The 21,035-nt window shown below is 42.9% G+C and overlaps 3 protein-coding genes across 19 annotated transcripts; 1 reads left to right on the forward strand and 2 right to left on the reverse strand.

Moving 5' to 3' along the window:
• Nucleotides 1-691: 691 nt before the first annotated feature.
• On the reverse strand, nt 692-3,629 carry LOC27208394 (protein no-on-transient A). Its single transcript, XM_016183976.3, has 2 exons — nt 3,516-3,629; nt 692-3,458 (listed from the first exon to the last, which is right to left on the reverse strand). Exon 2 carries the CDS (start codon nt 3,400-3,402, stop codon nt 1,312-1,314), a length of 2,091 nt encoding a protein of 696 aa, XP_016034362.1. The 5' UTR covers nt 3,403-3,458; nt 3,516-3,629; the 3' UTR covers nt 692-1,311.
• On the forward strand, nt 3,556-21,005 carry LOC6727790 (coiled-coil domain-containing protein 63). The gene is made up of 6 exons (XM_016176573.3): nt 3,556-3,681; nt 19,090-19,360; nt 19,419-19,714; nt 19,852-20,360; nt 20,421-20,595; nt 20,658-21,005. The coding sequence occupies exons 2-6, from the start codon at nt 19,136-19,138 to the stop codon at nt 20,872-20,874; spliced, it is 1,422 nt and encodes a 473-aa protein (XP_016034363.1). The 5' UTR covers nt 3,556-3,681; nt 19,090-19,135; the 3' UTR covers nt 20,875-21,005.
• On the reverse strand, nt 3,952-18,460 carry LOC6727789 (fasciclin-1). 17 transcript variants are annotated; one of them, XM_016175455.3, is made up of 19 exons: nt 18,318-18,460; nt 17,438-17,688; nt 14,030-14,068; nt 11,898-12,030; nt 11,650-11,816; nt 11,345-11,575; nt 11,109-11,277; nt 10,871-11,031; nt 10,197-10,214; nt 9,319-9,327; nt 8,631-8,639; nt 8,023-8,177; nt 7,870-7,960; nt 7,585-7,805; nt 7,363-7,525; nt 7,157-7,304; nt 6,923-6,958; nt 6,620-6,745; nt 3,952-5,107 (listed from the first exon to the last, which is right to left on the reverse strand). In XM_016175455.3, exons 2-19 carry the CDS (start codon nt 17,540-17,542, stop codon nt 5,103-5,105), a joined length of 1,986 nt encoding a protein of 661 aa, XP_016034368.1. In that variant the 5' UTR covers nt 17,543-17,688; nt 18,318-18,460; the 3' UTR covers nt 3,952-5,102. The 17 variants fall into 17 exon arrangements, with proteins under 17 accessions (XP_016034368.1, XP_039151678.1, XP_016034372.1 ...); XM_039295744.2 differs by lacking the exon at nt 6,923-6,958; XM_016175459.3 differs by having other exon boundaries at nt 3,952-6,745.
• Nucleotides 21,006-21,035: the final 30 nt, after the last annotated feature.

The following is a 21,035-nucleotide window of genomic DNA, read 5'->3' on the forward strand; positions in this document are numbered from 1 at the left end:
AATATTGATTTACTATATCATGATTTTCATAAACATAAATGCGTGCGAGGAGGAATCATATAAAACAGCAGCCAATATAAGCCAATAAATGCATTTAACATAGTGTTGCGGCAGTATTATTAAAATTGAAACTACAAAAATGGAAAGCAAAGCATCATTTTGGCTTTTGCTAGTTAATCAAGCAAATCAACAGCGGCTTACTTAGATTATGAACTCAAAGCCAGTAATAATATAGATCTCACTGGATGAGATTTAGTTTATTGCTAAAATTTACTTCAAAAGAAATTTGTATTTAATGATAGTCCATAATAGACTTTAACGAAACTACGGAAATAAATATATATATAAATACGTTTGCACAAAATGAAGAGTTTCCATCTGTTTCCAACTCAAGGATTACACAATTGTCTAATTGTTGTGTGCATGGGAGGAGGGCTCATACAATTCTTCATTCTGCTGACCAAATAAATTCTTTTGTTTGAACAAGTGATTGCATTTTGACCTAATTAATATATGGACAGCGTCGTGGTACTGAAGATACATACCAACCAGCGGAATGTGTCCTTCCCTCAGCCTTGCAACTTAATGCCGATTTCCCAATAAAGCTGCTGGCATTTGCCGACTTTTCTGCTCTAACACATTTATTACCACGATAAATTCCCAGTTGAACCTTAGGTTTATTCAGTCAAAATTAACTTGTAAGGAGCCGTTTTTATTAATAGTATATCAGTAGACAGAGATGTGATGAGGAATACATTGAAACAAAAGTAAGTCCGATTTCGACTAGTTACTAATAAATCAAAGTATAATCTACTTATCTGCGGCGTACAATTATAAAAAATAGGCTCCTTATCTAAATTCGCCTCCGAATAATCAGTAATTTCAGTCGCATCTTCATAATTTTTAATTTGAATGATAGACAAAAATTAATCGTGTTACTGGAGATAGTCTTTACATATATCTAAAATTATCATAATGAATAATTAGATGCACATAATGATAATGTGATGGATGGTTAAGATGGTCTTGTAAGCTGTCATTCGGGTTTGGATTGTGTATGTTCCTTAGGGTTTGCCTTTTGTCATTTTCATGTTATTACTTCGTAGTGGATTTGTTGTTGCGACCGTTTATAACAGTTTTTTGTTAATTATATAAATTCTATTTATATAATAATGAGAATGCATCTTCGCTTACACGATCCCGTTTGTTATTTTTGTTATTGTTCACTCATATCCAAATGAAATATCTGATATTATGCGTAACCAATGAGATCAATATTGTTTTCGTCGCTATCTATATTGGTTTCAGTGTCTAAAAGCGTCGGTGTCCCCACCCATCAATGTTTCCGTTTTGGTTTCCGCCAGCTCCAGGCTCGAAACCGTCCCTATTATCTGGACCTCCAGGTCCAGCCATTGGTGAATTGTTGCTGTTGTTCCCAAATACTTCAAAAGGGGACTCAAAGCGGTCGAATCCAGAGTTACTGCCAACGAATCCCTCCTGCTGATCGAGGATCAAGTTGAGTTTATGGGCCTGCGCTAGCAAATCGCTCTCCTGCTGACGGGCTCGCATGTCCTCCTCATGGTGCAGCAATTGGCTCTGATAACGACGCATGTGTTCCTCTTCGCGCTTTCGAATCTCCTCGGCTTGTTTCTCACGCATCTCCCACTCCAGTTTCATGCGCTCGTTGTCCAACTCGCGCTTCTTCAGCTCCTGGCGCAGCATTTCGGTCTCCTGTTCGTAGCGAGCGTACTCCATCTGGGCCTCCAGCTTGTCCTCCTCCATTTTCAACTCACGCTTGAGGGCGTCCTGTTTGCTCTTGAAGAGATCGTGCAATTGCTTCCAGCGTGATCCATACTCGTGCTCAAACGAATTTAAACTAGCGAAACGCGGTCCGACACTACGCTCATGGTTGAATTCCGGCGACTTTTTGTTTAACGTCTTGTCCGGCATGCCGTCATTGTCATTGTTCACTTCCATCGGTTCCACCAGGCACGGACGCAATGAAGCAGTCAAGAAGAAGCACTTTTCATTGCAAAGGCGCAGACAGGCGCTGGCCGAGGACTTTTTGGCGAACTCAACAATGCCTTCGCCGGTATGCTTACCGCGATCGTCTACGCAGATGGCGGCGCGCTCGATGGGTCCAAAGATTTCAAAGGAGTGGTGCAGCAGCTCGTTGGAGACGAACTGGCTGAGATTGCTCACACGCACAATAGCGTTGGGCGCAAAGCGGACGCGCAGCACGCGTCCCTTGCGCATGGAGCCATCTAAAGCGCGCTTGGCCTTCTCAGCATTTTGGTAGTAGTCTAGCCGCAGGAATGTGAAGTTCTTCTCCGGGTTCGAGAAGATCTCGCTGATCTCGCCGTATGGCTTGAACATCTCGCGCAGGTCGTCATCGGTTGTGTCGCTGGTGAGGTTGCCAACATACAAGCGGTTGCGTCCGACGAATTTGTTACCGGTGGGTAACTCAACGGGCGGCAACTCATGGGTGGGTCCACTAAGGCTGCGCAGTCGTTGGGCAATGAAAAAGTCTTCGCTGCGCTGACCACCGCCGCCCATTAATGAGTAGTTCATGCATCCAGATCCCCCAGGGCGCCTGGAGCGGTTTCCACGCTGGTGACTTCCACCTCCAGCTCGGCGGTGGACCTGTCCTCCTTGATTGTCTCCTTGGTTGCCGTGATTTCCATAGCTATGCTCCTGGTTGGCATTCTGATTCGGCTGGGTTTGGCCACCACCACGACCTCTGAAACTCGATCCTTGGTTTCCCTGTTCTCCTTGACCGCCATGGTTACCCTGGCCGTTGTCACTCTGATTCGGCTGGTTTTCGCCACCTCCGCGTCCTGTGAACCCCTGTCCGCCTTGATCACCTGGACCTTTCTGACTAGCATTCTGATACTGCTGGTTCTGGCCATTGCCACGACCACGGAATTTCTGTCCTCCTTGGTTGCCCTGACCCTGGTTGTTAGTACAGCTGGACGGACTACGGTTGCCAGCTAAGGGTTCATTGTTCTTTGTGGGTACATTGCCCACAGCCGGCTTCGGCGATTCGTTAATCTGCTTTTGCTGTGCATTCTTTGCGCCTTGGAAACCCTGCCGGTTTTGATTTTGTTTGCCGCCTCGATTGCGATTTCCGGATCCAACGCCGCCAGTACCACCACCACCACCACCGCCGACAGTACCACCACCACCACCACCGCCGGCAAGGCCGCCGCCACCAGCTACTCCGCCACCGTTCTGGATGTTTCCGCCAAATTTTGCCTTTTTCTCGACAGGATTACCGTCGCTGGCGGCATTTTGCTTCGGGGGCGTGTGCTTGCCCAGGTTCATATTGGTCAGATTACCCCTCTGCTGGCGTTGTGGCAAGGGGGAAGCGTTCAAACTGTTTTGCTTAACAGCGCCTTCCATTTGCAAACGAAAATTGTCTTTTACCAAATTGAACGTTCTCTGCCAAAAAACACCGACTGAAATAGTTGTCAGTTATGAAAAAGAATGTTACCAGGCACTGAAAGGAGCTTTACCCCAACTGCGTTAATCCCCTAAAATATCCGGGTTGAAAAGATACAATTCAAAATAGTTAGTTACACTTATCGATAATGTTGGTGGTGTAACACTTTTCAGAATAGGAAAAACAGGAAAATCGATTTTTTCAAGCAGCTATCGATGTTTTAATGGTTCTAATATTGGGTAAGTAAACTTTCGAGCGGAATTTTTAAATTGAAAAAAATTCAAGTTTGTTAAGGGTATCCACGGAATAAAGTCATTACTGTGACGAGGATCTATAAATAAAAAAGCAATAAGCAACATTCCCTGTGCTATTTATTTTATAATATGTACTATTGTTACTCCAACATTTTGCAGGAAGGTCGCTTTGTACTTGTGAAACTTTTAAAGTTAAACTATTTATTTCCGGTTCCACACCCATAACCCATGATTAAGTGCAAAAAATACGGTCGATTTATTTATAGTTAGTTTTAAAGTTTTATTATTCGCTCAAGCTTGCTGAAGATTCTCGGTTGACATTCGGTTTTCTAGTACATGTAATAATTAGTTTAACTAATGCTAAATATAATCTGTCTGTTCTTTACGAGTAATTTAAATGGATTCGGTTTATTTGTAAAAAGCGCTTGTCGTAAAATAAAATGGAATAATATTCTTTTGCACTCCAGTTTTCCATAGTTTGCTTGGTTTCGCATATTGTATATATTTGAATCATATATTTCAGTGTCTAACGCTTGCTTAGAAACTCAATAGCTAATATACATCAATTGTATGTGATTCAAATTCCACTTGTTATGTTCTTGCGTTTTACAGTAAATAAACTACATATTACATATACGTTATATTATTCTGACAATTAAATATATGAAAAATATGCATTTCTCGATTTGTTTGGTGTATTTGGTGTAAATAGCGTGTGGCGCAATATCATTTGTAGTTATACTTGTATTCTTGGGGTGTAACTCCGTATATATATCTGGGTATCATTCGAAGCGGAACGTATGCTTGGGGTACAAGTATGTTTTGAGTAAATTTGTATAAAGGTTAAGGTAATGCGTTTATCTTTAGTAAGGCACTAGTTACACGTTAAGACGCCGCTTAACGTGTAACTACTGACTACGACACAAATTGCAATGCGATTGCAATGCGGTTCTCCCTCCTCTAAGTTCTCCGATCCGCGCTCCTCCAGCAATTCTTTAAAGCTTACTTGTACAATTCATTAGCGTATTCATTATTCATTTCTGATTTCTGATCATTCCGTGCGATTTCGATCTCGTGTTCATCTTCATTTCATACAATTTTTCTTAGCTGCTACGGCACTGCACGGCTCCAAATGAAACTAAACCACCTATACTAAAGATAAGACTTCCGGAAAGGATCGGTTCGAATCGGGAATTAGCAACTACGTGAAGCGACTGCCACAACTGGGTTTTTGATTTCGAGTTCGATTTCGACTGAGTTCCTAAGTGGGTGGTGGTGGTGGTGAGAGTTGAGACAGTGTACTGGTAGGCTGATAGTTATTCATTTGGGGATAGTACAATTCTGTGTTACTGTTCGACTTAACACGCGGGTTTAACGCACTGGGTTGATTACAATAGTTACAATGTCTAACCTATAAGTACATAGCATTAGGGGGAGAGACAGAGAGAAATAGAAAGAAAGTTGGTATATAGTTAGCAATTGGGTTGTTCTACGTCGGACTAAAAACTAGTTTTAAACTACGTACAAAGTTTGAAATGCAACTGCTCGGCCGAGGGAGAATTTTGTTCAAAATCTCTTCACGTTGTCTAGTTCTTGTTTTTGGTTGTATGCAAGTTAAAATCGGTATCAAAATCCATTCAATGATGACATGTAGTTGTGTACCGTGAGTGATTTAGATTACAGGGAGTTGTATGTATGCTGTATAGTTTTCGTAGTTGTCGGCATTTTCGAAACTTGTACATTGGACTAACCTAGTTGCAGTGGCTACTCTCGCTCCAAGTGGCTGGTGTGTGTGGGCGAATGGGTTTTTCGGGGGGTTCACATGCATAGCGGGGCTAGTAACTAAGTGCAGGGTGGCATATCATATAATTGGGTTTGTTGGTTGCACATTTCTTGTCCGACACTGATATAGTTATAGGCCTATAGGCGGTCACGCGATTGGTTCGAGACAAGATTGCTGGCGCTCTTAATAGTAAGGTTCAAATGAAAAACTTTCAGTTTATTATAAAATTTCACACTTTCAAATCTTACAATGACTTTGTTTCGTTACATGTTGTATGTATTTATGGATAGGAATAGGGGGAATGTGTGGGCGCTCTAGTATGAGAGTGTGTGATGCGCGTATTGCTTATGCTTCGCTTCTTCGTTTTCGAGATGTACAATGAGATTCGCATTCTACTTAAGATAACTCATTTTATAAATCATAAATTAGACCATTAACTAAAACAAGCAATTCACAAAAAATGTACACTTAAAATCATAAACACAATCAGTTGCTCCATGGTACGATACCAATGTCAGTGTGGGTCTAAACTTAAAACATAGCGAGCTGATGAACGTAAGCTACCAGTATAGGTCGAACATAAAATTAAAATGTTTTACAGAAAGTTTCATATTCAATATTATACATAAGGCCGTTTGAGGGAAAATCGAGTTTAATACTTAAACATAGGGGGTTCTTCGACTTTAACCTAGTCTTTCTTGCCAGCTATTTTGGGAGAAGCTGTCGATGCAAAAGCAAATTCAGCAGGCAGTTTTCTGCATGCGTTTTTTTCTGAGTGTGTGTGTGTGTGTGTGGGTATGTAGATGGCGTGGACGTGGGCATGTTGGGTTGGAATGATGATCGTTCCTTGTGACGCATATATTACAGATACTGTTTGGGTTGCTTGTGGTTATCGATCGGTATCAACAAACTGGTGCTGATTATTTACATCCATGTGGATGTCAAGTTAGTCTGATACTGAGTGTTGTTGGTTCTTGTTCTGTAGACGACTGTTGTTGTTGTTGTTGTGTTTGATTTGCATTTGCTTTGGATTGGATTGGTTTTTACATATCGGATGCATTTAGTTCAAGAACTTTGCTACTGTTATCATTATGAGGTTGGCCAAGATGATGCAAATGCTTGATTCTGGCAAATAGCTACCTCCGGCCACGACCACATCCTTTTCCTCCAGGAGTGGGTAGTCGATGACGTGGATGATTCCGTTGGTGCACTCCACATCGGGCCGGTATACGTTGATCTTCTTGTAGTTCCAGATGATCACATAGCCTGCAAATGGAAGTAATCGTTGTTAATAACCACTAGACAATAGAAAATTGGTATGCAATCGATGGGTGGTTAATGCTAGTGGATTGCCCAATGAGCGAGCTATGGGTGGACATGGCCAGGTCAAGGCTTTTTTGTTGTGGGCGGTGCGATGTGGGTTTGAAAAACGACAGCACTCACCAGTCCATTCGTGACTAGCATACTCATCATGGAGATCTTTCGATTGGACAACGATTAGATTTAGTTAAGCAGAAAGCGAGAAATTTAGTTTGAGAGTTGTAGAAAAACAGGTTCGGTTAGTAATGCAGCACGGTAGGGGAGGACCAATAGAATCAATCAAATTAGGTGAAACGAATCGACTTGAATTGAAAGGAGAAGCAACTGAGCCCTTGGCATCCAATGTGGTATACTTACGTCCAGCTTCCTCCTCCACGCGGATACTCAAAGAGTCGCGGAACGTGGGTAGGATAACGCTGCCCGATTCTTGCGAAAACTTAACCAGATCCTTCATGGTGTACTCCTTATCCGAAATAGCCAAATGACGCTCCAGAATGGACTTGGACTGCGGTTACAAAACATTTTGAGTATAAAAGAAAACAGGCTTAGGGTAAAATACCTACATGATAGGAAAAGTCGGCCATAAAAAGCTTCTTGTGAGCCGATGGGTAATCCAGCTCGGTCTTCTGCCAGCCCTTGTCCCTGGGCACAAAATATGTGAAGCGGCGTTGTGTGTTGTTCAGCTGGTCATTAAAGTGCGAGAATTTTCCCATCTTATAGGTGTCACTTGAGGAATACGTTAAAATTTAAACAGCGTACTAGTAAAGCTTTAAAATTTAACATACCTCATCATGGGATCGGATTCAAGTTTGCCAAGAACTGTAGTGTAAGGCACGCCCAGCACGTGGTCGATGATGTGAACATAACCATTAGTCTGGGCCACATCAGCCTGGATAACGGTGGCATTCACGCCGCCTCCCTCAACTGTTATCACCGTATCCGCTCCCTCACCACGAACGTTGAAGTACAGGAAAGTGTTGTTGTTAACAGTGGGCACCTGGGCAATCTTTTCAAATAAATGGTTAATTGTAAAAAATTTCCATTTGAATATAAGCTCATGTAAAGCTCACCAAATTAGCATTTTTCTGCCTGATCTTGTCCACATTTAAGCGGTCCTTGATGATATGCATGTTCAGGATCTGCCTTATCTTGTTCCGGTCTCTGTAAGATGTATTTATTATTATGATGTTTTAATATTATCTACCCGATTTGAGCAACATTACCGCAAAACATTGTTGATGTTCGAGGAGTTCCAAGCCTCATTGCTGGGAGCCAAAATGGTAACTTCCGTCAGGCTATTGATGTCGTCCAGAACTGCTCCACCATTGTCCATTATAACTTCGTAGAATTTGCGCAGAGCTCCGTTCTCAGCATTCTCCTTCAAGATATATTGCAAAATTAATAAAATGAACAAACATCATAATGCTCTTTAAAGTATTTAAAAACAAAATATAACTAAATAATAGGGTGAATGGAAGAGGGGTACGCATAAGCTTATAAATTGTTTTTTTTTTAGTTCTTTTGGGAGAATACAAACAATTACGAAAATAATACAACAAGTGGAAATATATCCGATTATAATGTAAACCAGTTATACACATATTGGGTGGGGGAATGGATGGCTGGCCAATTAAGTCGTGAATCAATGGGAATGCTCGCTTAATGACTCACTTAACACAGCTGAATTTATGTGATTTAATGGCGGAAAATCTACCGAATCATTGAATTGTTTGCGCGGTGGTTGGGTTGGATGGCAATTTGATAGCAAAGCGTTGCACTGATGACTGTTGTGGTTTTTTGTTCTTGTTCTGCTGTTGTGATGTTTACTTACGTTCATAAACTAAATCAGTTTTTAAAACGGAGTGGTAGCAGAAATAGTTCAATATTCATTCGAAGTGATTTGGTGAAGACAAGATTCGAATAAAATTGAATTTAAACATTTAAATATTGTTTAATATGGGATTTGGGTTCCACGCAGATTGCCCGTGTTGTTCCGCCACAAACGAACGTTTGAAATGAAGCACAAGGGAATTATATTTAATCTTTCATTGTTCTAGGCATTATTAAGAGCAGGCAAACGGTTTGGCTCCATTATGTATAATGTTACTGAATTACGTGCACTTTTCAACAATTTACAGCGAATCATATTATTTTCCATTACTATAATTTAAAAAAGTAAAATAAGCTCCGACAAAACATAGAAGGTTACCTTAAGTAATTAGGTAATATTTCTGTAAATTCATCACGATAAATACTCTTTAACTTTAAAGTACCTGTGCACTTGCGTCATTTGCAAATTTAAACTAGTGCTGTACATCCTATACATACTATTTGTGAATAAAAATCAGAAGATAAATTCGTAGACCCTTAGGCATCGCGACTTTAACAACAAAAAAGTCTACACATTTTTTGTAATAAACTCATGCATAGCTAAAATAGCAGGGGATGCAAAACAAAATGCAAATCAAAAGAAACCGAACAACTTAAAGTTAAAATCGGATTTTGAGTCTGTTGTTTACCTTGAACGACTGAACGTTTTGGTTTTTGTTTCAATATTTCGGTGCACCGATTCAATTTAGAGCGATATGTGGTTGGGTTGGATTGTGTTTTGTAGTTTTAAGTACAATTATTCGGCATGTGACGAGAAACAAAGGATAGAGGTATGGATCAGTAAATAGCAAAAGGAGCGTATCACACGTAATTACAACAAAACTAGTTTGAAAATTTCGAAAACGATAGCACGATATGAAGGCGCTTACGATTCGAGCGGTCGAATATGATATAGCCGTTTTACAGTGCGGACTCAAAACTGTTCGACGCATATTGCCTCACAGTTTCGAAACGCACTGTTTCTAATGTATATGCCTATGAGGAAGGAAACTATTTATGGCTGGTGTGTTATCAGTTTATGCTTGGAGTATACATATGCAGCTACGGTTACGGTGATGATCAAAGCATGCCGGCTGATGGCGAGCGATCGATGACTGATCTTTGGATATGCACGGCGGTCAAGGGATCGAAGAACGTTAGCCAATCAATGATGGGAATAGTTTATACACTTGCTTAGTTCATGACGCCATTAAAGTACCAATACATTCAATATAGAACAATGGGAGTTTTTGTGAATGAAGTTTTGGTCGATTTCGGTCAGATCGAGCAAAGCGCAGCCTAAGCAACTTTTTTCAGTGTTTGCCAATTGGTGACTAAATCACGTATTGAATTTCGAGGGCCAATTGCGAGCGCGTTGCCCTACTGAGTCAGTTTATTGCAATTACAATGCAAATAACTGCTTGTGAAATGCATATTGATACGAAAATCTGATTCATAGAAAAATTTACATGAAATACATTGCTTTAAGATTTGTTTTTTGGCTTTTCAGCTTTTTGGCAATACTTACATTACACCCAAAATTTTTTTAAAATAAAATTTATATTTTAAAAATTATTTTAAAATAAAATTTTGCTTTTGATTTTACATAGAACCGAATCGAAATACAGACTTTTGAGCAAATTCCTTTGTTGGGGAATTTTGCATCAAGATTGGCAAGAATTCAGTTCCAGATAAAATCAGTCTTTTGGGTTTTCATTTGTATTAGTTAGGTATATCTAGGGGATACTGAAAACTAGTGTCTGCATTGATCTTATTTATACTGTATGTGTTTAGGCAGTGGTTTCTGGGTGCAAGATTATTTGGTTTTGGCTTTGCCCTCAGTTGAGCCCCGAGGAAACTTCAACCTTGGGAATATTTTTTATCCCTTTAGCACCACTTTGGAGGAGCTGCTCACTTAGGGCAAAGAAAAGCCGAGTGTCAGCGTGTATGTTTCAATGTGTTTAGCTCATGTGTTTGTAGCATTCGCTGGGGCAGCAGGCAAGCGATTTAATTGGTTTCCCAGTCCCATCGGGTCTGCCGCCAGCGCTATCTTTCAGTGCGTGCCGAGCCAATCAAAATGCCAAGCCTTATCACAAGCCACAGGCACTATCATTGTTTCTATGTGTGTGTGTCTTGGACTGTCTGTGTCGTGTCTGTGTGTCTACAATTGCACTGGATGCCTGTCTCCAACACCCTACATACCTGCAGGAATTGGGTGACCGTCGTATCGATGATCATCAGCGGGCGATGGATCAGATGGACTACTCCGTTGCTCACTGGGATGTTCGCCTTCACGATCTCGGCCAGAACCACGCCCACGCGGTGTTTGGCATCACCCACAATGGTGTTTGACTTGACGTACACTGCAAGCAAAATTATATTAATGATACAATCGTTCCTAAACCTTTAGTAAAATGGTATGTCTTTAGTGCAATCTTACTTTTGCCGTTCTTCTGCTTGAAGAAACTGACGGTGACCTTAAGTAGGTCCTCAAAAGCGCCGGAAGCCTTGGGATCGTCATGCTGGGCAGCGGCAGTGAAGATTACAGTGTTTGGTATCACATGGCCATCAATGACCTTTCCGTCCACGAGGCTGCTGCGAGCAGATAGCTGGAGTCATAAAGGAACAGTAAGATTATAATGCGAAACAAATAATGCAATTAAACTAGAAAAGCACCTTGAAGCCTTCATCGACGGGAACCAGGAAGGTGTGCTGTCCGGCGGCATCGTAGACCGACTCTTTCTTGGCCATCGTCACCTGGCTGCGGTACGTGCGCACGCCGATGTTGTCCACGTTGAACTCCTCGGCGTTCTTCAGGAACTTGAGAGCATTCGGATTGTTGGGGGTATCCGAATGGCCAGCCTTGACTGTGAGCGGTTCCAGTACCTCGTCGATGATGTGCATGATCTGTCGGTGAGTAAGGAAGGGAGTTGCTCAATGACTCTATGGTATGCAACATATGCATATATGGGGCCACTGACCTGCCGCTTGCCATCGCTGTTTGTCTCCACACTGAGCGAGGGTATGATCCGGGCATTGTTCACAAAGATATCGCCATTCGAGTTCTTTGTGATGTACAGCGGTGGATTGCCGGCCATGTCCGATGACACGGTATTCGGCAGTCGTTTCTGGGTGTACGCCTCAGTGGCTGCAAAGAGTTATCAGAGGGTGGAGTCATGTTATTTTGATTTTTATTATTTTTAATCAGCCTGATTGAAACTGAACTCACTAATGTGATAGAGCACATGGGTGGTTTTGCTCTTGTAGCGCTGGAAGGCTTCATTGGTGGGCACAAAGATCGTGCAGCTGCGCAGCGAAAGCGTTGAGTTGGCAATTTGATTGCTCTCCAGCAGGCTGTAGAACTGCAAAGATAAACGGGTTCGTTATACTCATTCGCGTCGCTCTATTGCCAATATCTTATCGAACCGAGTGGGGGGGAGTAGTGGGTGGTGGATCTAGGTTGGAGTGGGTGCCTTAAGGGGTGGTTCGCAGACGGTTGCTGGGCGGTTTTGGCAAAACGGCAACCGGCCAAGCACCATGGCAACGTCTAACAAACTAATAAAATGAGGAACAACTTTATGCATGTCCTGGTGGGGATGGCAGGGCGGCGTACTAGAAAAAAAGGTTTATTGAACCAATTACGTAAGCCTCGGGGTGGGTTACGCCGCCCAAGTGGATTGTGTGTCATTCGATTGAGAGCGGGATGTGAAAATGCATTTTCCAGCCACCCCAAAACGCCAGCCACTGACCCTAAACCGGGCCCAGAGTCAGTTGCTCGGGCGGGCCAGACCACCTGCCCCTGCCGCATGAGGCCACATGCAACCGCACACTCTGCGGCTTCCCGGCGGAGAACCACTGGCCGCCACGCCCCGCTGCACATTCCCAGTCGGCTTTATGAGGTCCTGCGGACATATCTGTGTCTTGGTGTGCCTGTGTGGGTGCGTGTCCTGCCGAGGACAACACCTTTTTCCGTGCCCTCCTTTAAAACGGTCGTGTGACTCTCGTGTTTTCGTTGCTGCCCAGCATGAGTCATGGCAATTTGGGTTTAAAAGTCCGTCCTTTCCCTTTTCCTTTTCCATTCCCATTTCCCCTGCCTGCTGCACATATCTATGCTCTGGCATCGCCAATACACACGCATGTACACCGAAAAAAAGTGGCTAAGCCTAGAAATAGGTGCTTCACGTCAATCAATTCAGTTCATAATTGGAAATATATGCTTAAATTTAAATTGTCTGTGGGATCCTCACTTTTAATCAATAATCCTGACTACTAATTTTGATATGCCTTTGAATTCTTTCCAAACCTCAATGGACGTAACAGCTTAACTCTTTGTTTGAGTAATTTTTGTCCTTTTTCCCGAGTGTAAATACACTTTATCCTCGCTCTGCATTCATTTTCTTTTTGGTAATTTGAAACCGTCAGTTGTCGGGGCCGTTAGCGCTGTTGTTGTCCTGGTCGTGGACATTCGAGTCGCCAGCGTGCTTTGTTCTTACACCGTCGTCTTGGCTTGGTCAGAACTGCTTGCCGGTGTCTATATCGCTCTCGAAATGTTTTCGCTTATCTGGCCAGGAGAGTGCCCTGCTGTTAAGTGGGGTCCTAGGGACTGGCTGTGGCATATGTCACAGTGTCACAGGTTGATATGGGATACGTTCAGGTATAATGGCCAATGGAGTACAGAGAAGTTTTATTGAATAGGCGATGATATTGTTTGCGACACTTTCTCTTGGCCGCCATTTTCCAATGGCCATCTGTCAGCATCCTTACCAAATTCAACCCCCTTGGGTTCTGGCTGGAAGCCTTTGACAATTAGATGCAATTACTTTCATAAATTTCCGTTATCGAATGTTTTGCATTTGATGAAAGGCCGGGCCGGAAGGGAGCGGATCTTAATGAGTTTCCGGCTCTTTTGGCACATCATCGCGATAAGGCCATCTCTTCCCCGGGGAGTCCTTTTTTGGAAGCCCGAAAATTTGCTACAATTGTTAGAGTATTATGCTGTCATCGATAAACAGTTTCCCTTTCGGTCTGGGGCGTCTCATTTACTATGCAAACACCACTCGCCGCCCAACCGCCAAAAGTGCTCCCAAGGGGGAGGGTTTATTCAAAAGCGCATTTTGATTTTCCCGAGTGCCAAGCCAATGACCCTGGGGCCACAGACGAACCACGAACATCAGGGGTGAGAGTCAGACGGCGGAGCAAACAATAATTTGGCCAATGGCCCGATGAGTACGGGTTGGTTAACTAAATTAAGCCGAAAACATGTGAGTTGTACATTTACAATGTCTTTTGAGTTTGTTCCAAATTTACAATAGCTTAATTGTGTTCGTGTGTTTCTGTTTGGTTTTTGGAATTGCAGCTTACCCTAACTGGCATAAGGCGCCTCAAGGATTTGGCAGTGCTCTGAAAGAGATAGAGAGAGAAAGAAAGAAAGAGAAAGAGAGAGAACCGCTGGCAGTTCAAATTTGTTCTGTTTTCTTTCGATTTGTAGCCAAAAATTGTACTAATTCCTATACCAAAAACAACTACAATCATGAGAGGGTAAGCCTGTTTGGAGGAAATTCAATTTCCATCATCTAATGGAGCCATTAAAACTAATTAGCCAAGAGAGCGAGCCAAGCTTCGTATTTTGGACTAGGGACTGAAATCGGAGCAGGAGGGTTAGGTTGTTTCCTTCTGGGCGAGTGCATGTTGTATAAATAAATTTAATTGGTACAAATTATGTATGCATATGTCGGTTGTTCAGTATATTTTCTTTTCGATAATTGCAGCGGCAGCAGAAACAGAAAACAGAAGCAAAAGCGAAAGCGATCTCAACCCCCGACTTCGGATTCCGGTTCGGAATCGAGATTCGGGCACAGCATTTCTCTTTTAATTGGCGGGGCAGCAGTGGAAAGGGGCTCGAAGAGGGGGTCTACACTGGCATCACTCCGAGGCCATTCCGCCCCCACGCCATGGATCGTAAAACTGTGCACATCCATCCAGTGCTCCGACGGACAGAGATCCGTCTATGAGCATCTGGATCCATTAAGGTCAGTCGTGGCTCATTCATCGCCTCGCCTGTAATGGAGCTCGTCGCATATCAAATAACGCGCCTTGGCATCGCATTGAAATCTTAAATTAAATTTAATTGAATTCGATGATGCTGCGAGTGTGGACTGTTCTGTGCCATGAGCCGTACGAGTGAGTGTTCCTAGACAGAGTTCAGCCAGCCCCGCCGTTGTCAACCCAAGCTGTCCACACCCCCACACTCGGCCAACTGCAATTGCATCAGTCAAAGGTTAAAAATTAAAATTAATAAAACGCGCAAGACGTTGCCTGACGCACGACAGGAAGTGGGGGTCAATCGCAGGAGGTCAGCTCGTTCCTCGGACCCGCACATGGTCACTGTTCTCTTTCATGAGTGTACTTTCATTTCGGCTGTCCGGAGATTTGAATATGAAACTCAGATCGCGTGGCTCAATTAGTTTCATCCAATGAGATATTTATAGTGCTGGAACTAGCAGGGACTACGATATCTGCTAATTTCGAAACTCTCTCCTAAACTCGGTGGTTTGCCAAGCAAAACCACAAGCCGTAAGCCGTAAGCCGCAAACCAAAACAGGCAACCTATATTTATCTAAGCCATCAGCATGTAATGAGAAGTGCAGGCACCAGAGTAAAGAAGCCCGACTTTGACTTTGGAACATGGAGATACCCTTTTGAACCAGTTTTGTCTATATAATAAATACAACTGGGAAAATATATAAAACGGATTTGAGTAAGAGGATTGTATTGAAAGCAGCTACCTGCAATATTAGTTCATAGACTTAAGAAGTAACTTTAAAAGGGATTTCCCAAGCCTGACTTTTTGATCCTTTAGTTTTACGGCACTTAATTTACATAAGTGCCCGAAGATTACTTTCCGCCCTTACTTTTTTATGGCGACCAAATGGACCCACCCTCATGTGCAGCAGTACTCCAGATATGAGGCCGGAAATGCTTTGCTCCGAAAGTGGCAAACTTCTGGGCAAAGTTACGATACCCTAAAGCAAGGGTGCAAGTGAGCAAGCCAGGTTCCCCTTCTCGTTTTTTTTTTTTTTTTTTTTTTAGCTGTACGCTCTGTTTCGCCTATTGTAACTTGAAAAGGTTGTGTTTTCTGTGTGGATGCAACTATTTCCCTGAGACACTTGCTGCAACAATTACAGTCAGTCACACGCTTTCTTTTTACTTGGAAGTCTAATTTACTTTTGAAGCAGCGTGTATTTCGGGTGTTAAATGCTAGGCAGACTAGAAAATTAAGCAGGGACTCAAGTTAGTTACTCAAAAACGGGTATTCAACTACTACTTCACCTACTATTTAAGCTAAAATCAATTATAATAGACGAACTATGTTACTATATTTCACGCAAATCAATTCTATTTGTTGAGTGTAAGTTATGTGGCTTAACATATTAACGAAAAAGATATTTCTCCTGGTGTAATGTTATTACCCCTTATGGTGACTGAACCCCCGCCTTCGAATTCATTACACATGTTGTTCTTGTTATTTCAGCCGCGCACCTTTGTTGGCTTCTGAGTTTTTTACACATTAATGTGTTTTTTTTTTCTATGTACTTTGTGTGCGAGTTGGCCTGTGAAGGTGTAAAAAGGCAAAACTAAATATAAAACTGTTATGCTCAGTGGACGTCAACGGCCGGCGTTTTTTCTACCATTTGCCTTTTGCTGCGGAGAGCCAATTCTGCAGACCTGGGCTTAATTTATGTGGCTTTTCATTTTTACATAACGCGAACTCCGCCATGCATACGAAATGTGGCCAAGTGGAGCTTAGCGGTCGGCTGGACCTGAACTGCCGCCAGGGATTTCAGGCAGCATCATCGATTTTCCGCAGTCCAACAACAAGTGAGATGGCTAAAGGTCAAGGACGATGCTGCCGGAACGAAGGCTACGCTACCTGTGCCCGAAATGCGGGTGCCTAAGCCATCTGTGCGTCCCTCTTGCGCAGGCTCCTTTTTCCCGCCCGATCTGCCCCGCCTCCTCGCACACTCCACCAAGGCTTTTCCTTTCAAGGCCAACGAAATGGGGCGGCGTTTGTGGGTGGTGGCACAATTACAGCCGAACTTTGATAAGTTGCCACTATTAGGTGGCACGGTAAATTTATTGACGTCGCCAAAGCCAAGTCAGTCATAATACAAATTGATTTTATTATTGCATTAAGGTTTCTGACCATGAGAAGTATGTATTTAAGGCATCACAGAAATATATCAAACATATTCAAGCGCATAAATGTCTGCTAAAAATAGTTCGTTTTCTGCTCACACAAAAGTTATTTCAGTTTTGGCAGTTACCCTGGCTATAGAAAAATGCGACTGAAAACTGTATAAAACTTAGGGTTAAATAATACTTTTCCAACAAAATGATATATTAGACTAATAAAATTCCCTAAGTGTGTTCAAATATTAGATCTTAAGCATACATACATATACCTAAAATAGTTTTTTTTCTGGTTGACAAAAATTCGAAGTGTAACACTTCACAATAATTAAATTGCAAAGATAGAAGAAGACTGCAAATAGTTCATTGTAGGCAATGCCTACTGTACCCAGGGATAAGCCAAGGTGAGCGGGGGGCGCGGCGTTTGGTGGGTGGTAAACGACTACGGACAAGTGTTTCGGTTATTTGCACCAACTGTTTCTGCTGCTACTGCTTTTCTTCGTGTTCTTACTCTACCACCTCCTTTCTCCTCCTCCTCAACGTTCTCGTTCTTCGCTTCTTCTTCTTCTTCTGACTCACCTGAGAGAGTTCCGAATCATCGCGCAATTTGTCCGCCAAATCGGCGGCGGCGGCTGCGTTCGCGGCGCAGAGCAGCGCCAAAAGCAGCGCTGCAGCGTTCAGCATTTTAGCGGACGAGCAGCAGCAGCAGCAACAACAACCACAACAGCACTTGTTTATGCGCTGGCAGTGTACGTCGTTTGTGTGTGTGGCTGTGTGTGCTGTTTTGCGGGGGGCGTGTGCTGGTGTGAGTGCTGCTCTACGATTAAGATCTGCAATTCAAAGGCAAACAACAGTTAGCCGACGACAAACAGCATTTCCTCGGAAAAGAAAATATTAATTCACAGATATATGCTTGGTATGCTTTTTTTTCCTCCTTGGTATTTTCTTTGTTTTTGCAAGGTTATCGCTGCGCTTCCTGTTCGTTTTTGCCCAGAGTTCCGTTATGTCACATAGAACAACAAGCGAAAAACGGACCACCGAGGAATCGGCAAGCACAACACAAACGCAATTTAACTAGAAACAAAGCTGCGCTTATTGTGTATTATTTTTTCTTCGTTCCGCCGCTGTGTGTTTAATTATTATGCGCCTTCGCATTCCGCTGCTGCGGCACTTTTTTCTGTTTTCGATTTTATAGTTTCCTCTCTGGTCTTTACTCTGCGTAATTCTCGGAAACTCGGGCTGCAGGAATTAACATTAACGGCCGCCGCAGAAATTATGCAATGTCCACGGACCAAACTCGGAAAACACACAAATTCTTTAAGTAGCACACACAAACGAACGCAGCGCGGTGGTAAATCAATAGCAAGAGCAGCGAAATGGGCCGTGCAGCTATTTTAGAGTTATGCCCTATGCAGAGTATAGATTTTCCACAGGGTTTCAATATAAAAGGGGAGCGTACCAGTCGGAGGAATCGCAACGTGCGCCACGCTCGAACGTTTTTTTCGAATTAAAACGAAAAGCGGAGAACAGGTTTAAGCCGAGCGTGTGGTGACGATAACGAGTGTTATCGATAGCTGTCGATGTTTCAAATCGCAACACTGTGCACTGTTATTAAGTCGCTCAACATTTATATTTATTTGTGCATGTTGTTGGCGGTGACTTTTGATGCTACGTTCAAATGATATGCATAAGATTCTTTAAAATGTCCTTCAAATGTTTGCTTGTCTGCAAAAAACAATTAATTTAAAATCCTAAAATATCTATATTCTGTACATTATTATTTATTCATTTATTTTATTTTTATAAAAACATATATCAGATTTATATTCATGTTTGTTTATCCAATCTTATAATTATATAAATCAGGTGTTCAAATCATCAATACAAACCATTTTCAATTCAAAATTATTTCGTTTAAATGCATAAATATTAATGTTAACCGTTTCGCAAAGGGTGGCAACGACAAACTGGGGTGGATAACTCCGCTAAGCAGAGTCTCTGCTGTTTGAACGATTTCATTCCAAATTAAACTGGTTGTAATTTTCAAGCAAATTTGTATATATTTTTTTTAGTTTTCTAAAGAGATAACATTAAATTTTATTAAGCAGTGGTTATTTGGTTCTTCTTACTTTAGCTGAAGGTAAAAGTCTTCGATTAACCACGCCGTTACTAAGCAACTTGCCACCAGCAACGCTTGTTTACTATTGATATCAAATTAATATCTTTATCAGTTTTGAGAATTCCATTGCAAAGACCGAATTCAGCAAGTCAATAACGATGGCTGACCTAAGCGAGCTGGATCAGTTGGCAACTGCCGAGCTGCAGAGGCTGCAGCGCCAGCATCGGGGTCTCCAGCTGGACCTTCGGGGTCTCCTCGAGGAGAAGGCCAAGCGCCTGAAGAAGCAGAATCACATGATCAACGTACTGCAAGTGGAGCACCAGAAGCTGAAGGAGGAGATCAAGACTCTAGAAGGAGGCACTCATGCGCGAAAGAACACCAATGTAGATATTCACTTAATGGACTAGTCAGCCACATATAAAGGGTTTACATCGGTTTTAGAGGGAGAAGCACCTGGGCACTTTGCAGGAACAACAGGCGGATTTGCAGAGGGTCCTCCAGAATGAGCGAACCAATCTCTGGGAACTGGAGGGCCACATCCGGAAAATGGAAAAGGAGATTGATGCCCTGCGGCGGAACGAAGTGCCCGACAACTGCTACAAGGACACCATCTGCAGGGTGCAGAAGAGCGTGGTCAAGTTGGAGAACCGCCTGGATGTCGTCAACAAAAAATGCAGCGATGTGCTCACTGAAAACAGCAAGATGAGGGACGCCATAAACCACATGTTGCAGGATCGGTGAGCATTTCTCACTAAATATGTACAATCTATAGAATAGAAGATACACACTAGGTTTATTGAAAGTCTACTAGGTGCTCTCCATTTTATTAGGTTTTTATAACGAATTAAGCTAATGCGTTTCGACTCCACTCCAGGGCAAACTTCAATGACATGTGGCAGTCGATGGTGTCCCAGTTCAACGAGGGCAAGAAGTTCATCATGGATCTCATAGACCAGTCGACCCTGGCCTTCGACCAGCGAGAAGAGCTGTGCAACAAGCTGACCGTCCTCAAGGATCGCAACGAGAACGACAAGGTGATGCACATCCAGGAGATGCGCGAGATGCAGCGCCGCCTGGAGCACGACGCCAAGCTGCAGAAGTTCTTCGACATCAAGGGGCAGAAGCGCCTCAATCCGGAGCTGGAGCAGCGCGAGCTGGACAAGAAGCAGAGCCAGAAGGAGACCTACGAGAGGCAGCTTCTGGAGTACAAGGAGATCATCGAGAAGATCAAGTTGCTCTACGGCGAGGAGGACGCGGACCGACTGGTGGCCCAGTTCAAGCGCCAGGAGGACGAGAACTTTGCCCTCTTCAACTATGTGAACGAGCTGAGTCACGAGGTGGAAGTACTCAACGATTCCACTCAGGAGCTTCAGGATGAAATAGGTGTGTTGGTGGATTCTGGATTAGGCTATATATCCTGTGACTTTATACTAATCCAAACAGAGCGCCAGAAATCGGAGCAGACCGAGAAGGAGTTGAAGCTTAAGACCGAGGCACTCGACTATCTAAATGCCGAAAAGGAGCGGATCGAGCAGCTGGCGGAGGAGACCAGAGAAAGGAAGCGAACCCTGAGCATCCGATTAGAACAGCTTCTCAAGGGCATCGAGGATATATTCAGGTGCAATCTGGAAGAATATATCCTAACTATTGTATGGCTACCAAACTCCATTTTCCTTTTAGACAATTGGCCTGTGACGATGCTCCCATCCTGAATGTGCTCAGTACCAAAACTTTTCTGACAGTCCACAATGTGAAGCTTTTCATTGGTGTCATTGAACGCCGGGTCAACCTGATCATCAGCGCCATCAACATCGAGGATAACTCCAACAAAATACTGGCCCGAAAGGATCGTGTTCCCAAATTCAACATACGGGAATCGGCGAAAACTAAAAACTAAGAATTGGTTGGTTTAATTTTTCTCCAAAATATTAAATGATAACCAAAGTATCTGCACATACTCATAAAACGTACATCCTAGTTGTATCCTAATCTTATAAATATATGAAATACACGCTGCCGAGTTTACTATTTAGTTAAATCCGAATTCCGATTGGAGGA

This window comes from Drosophila simulans, chromosome 3R, assembly GCF_016746395.2.
Source record: "Drosophila simulans strain w501 chromosome 3R, Prin_Dsim_3.1, whole genome shotgun sequence".
In the NCBI taxonomy this organism is placed as follows: Eukaryota; Metazoa; Arthropoda; class Insecta; order Diptera; family Drosophilidae; genus Drosophila; species Drosophila simulans.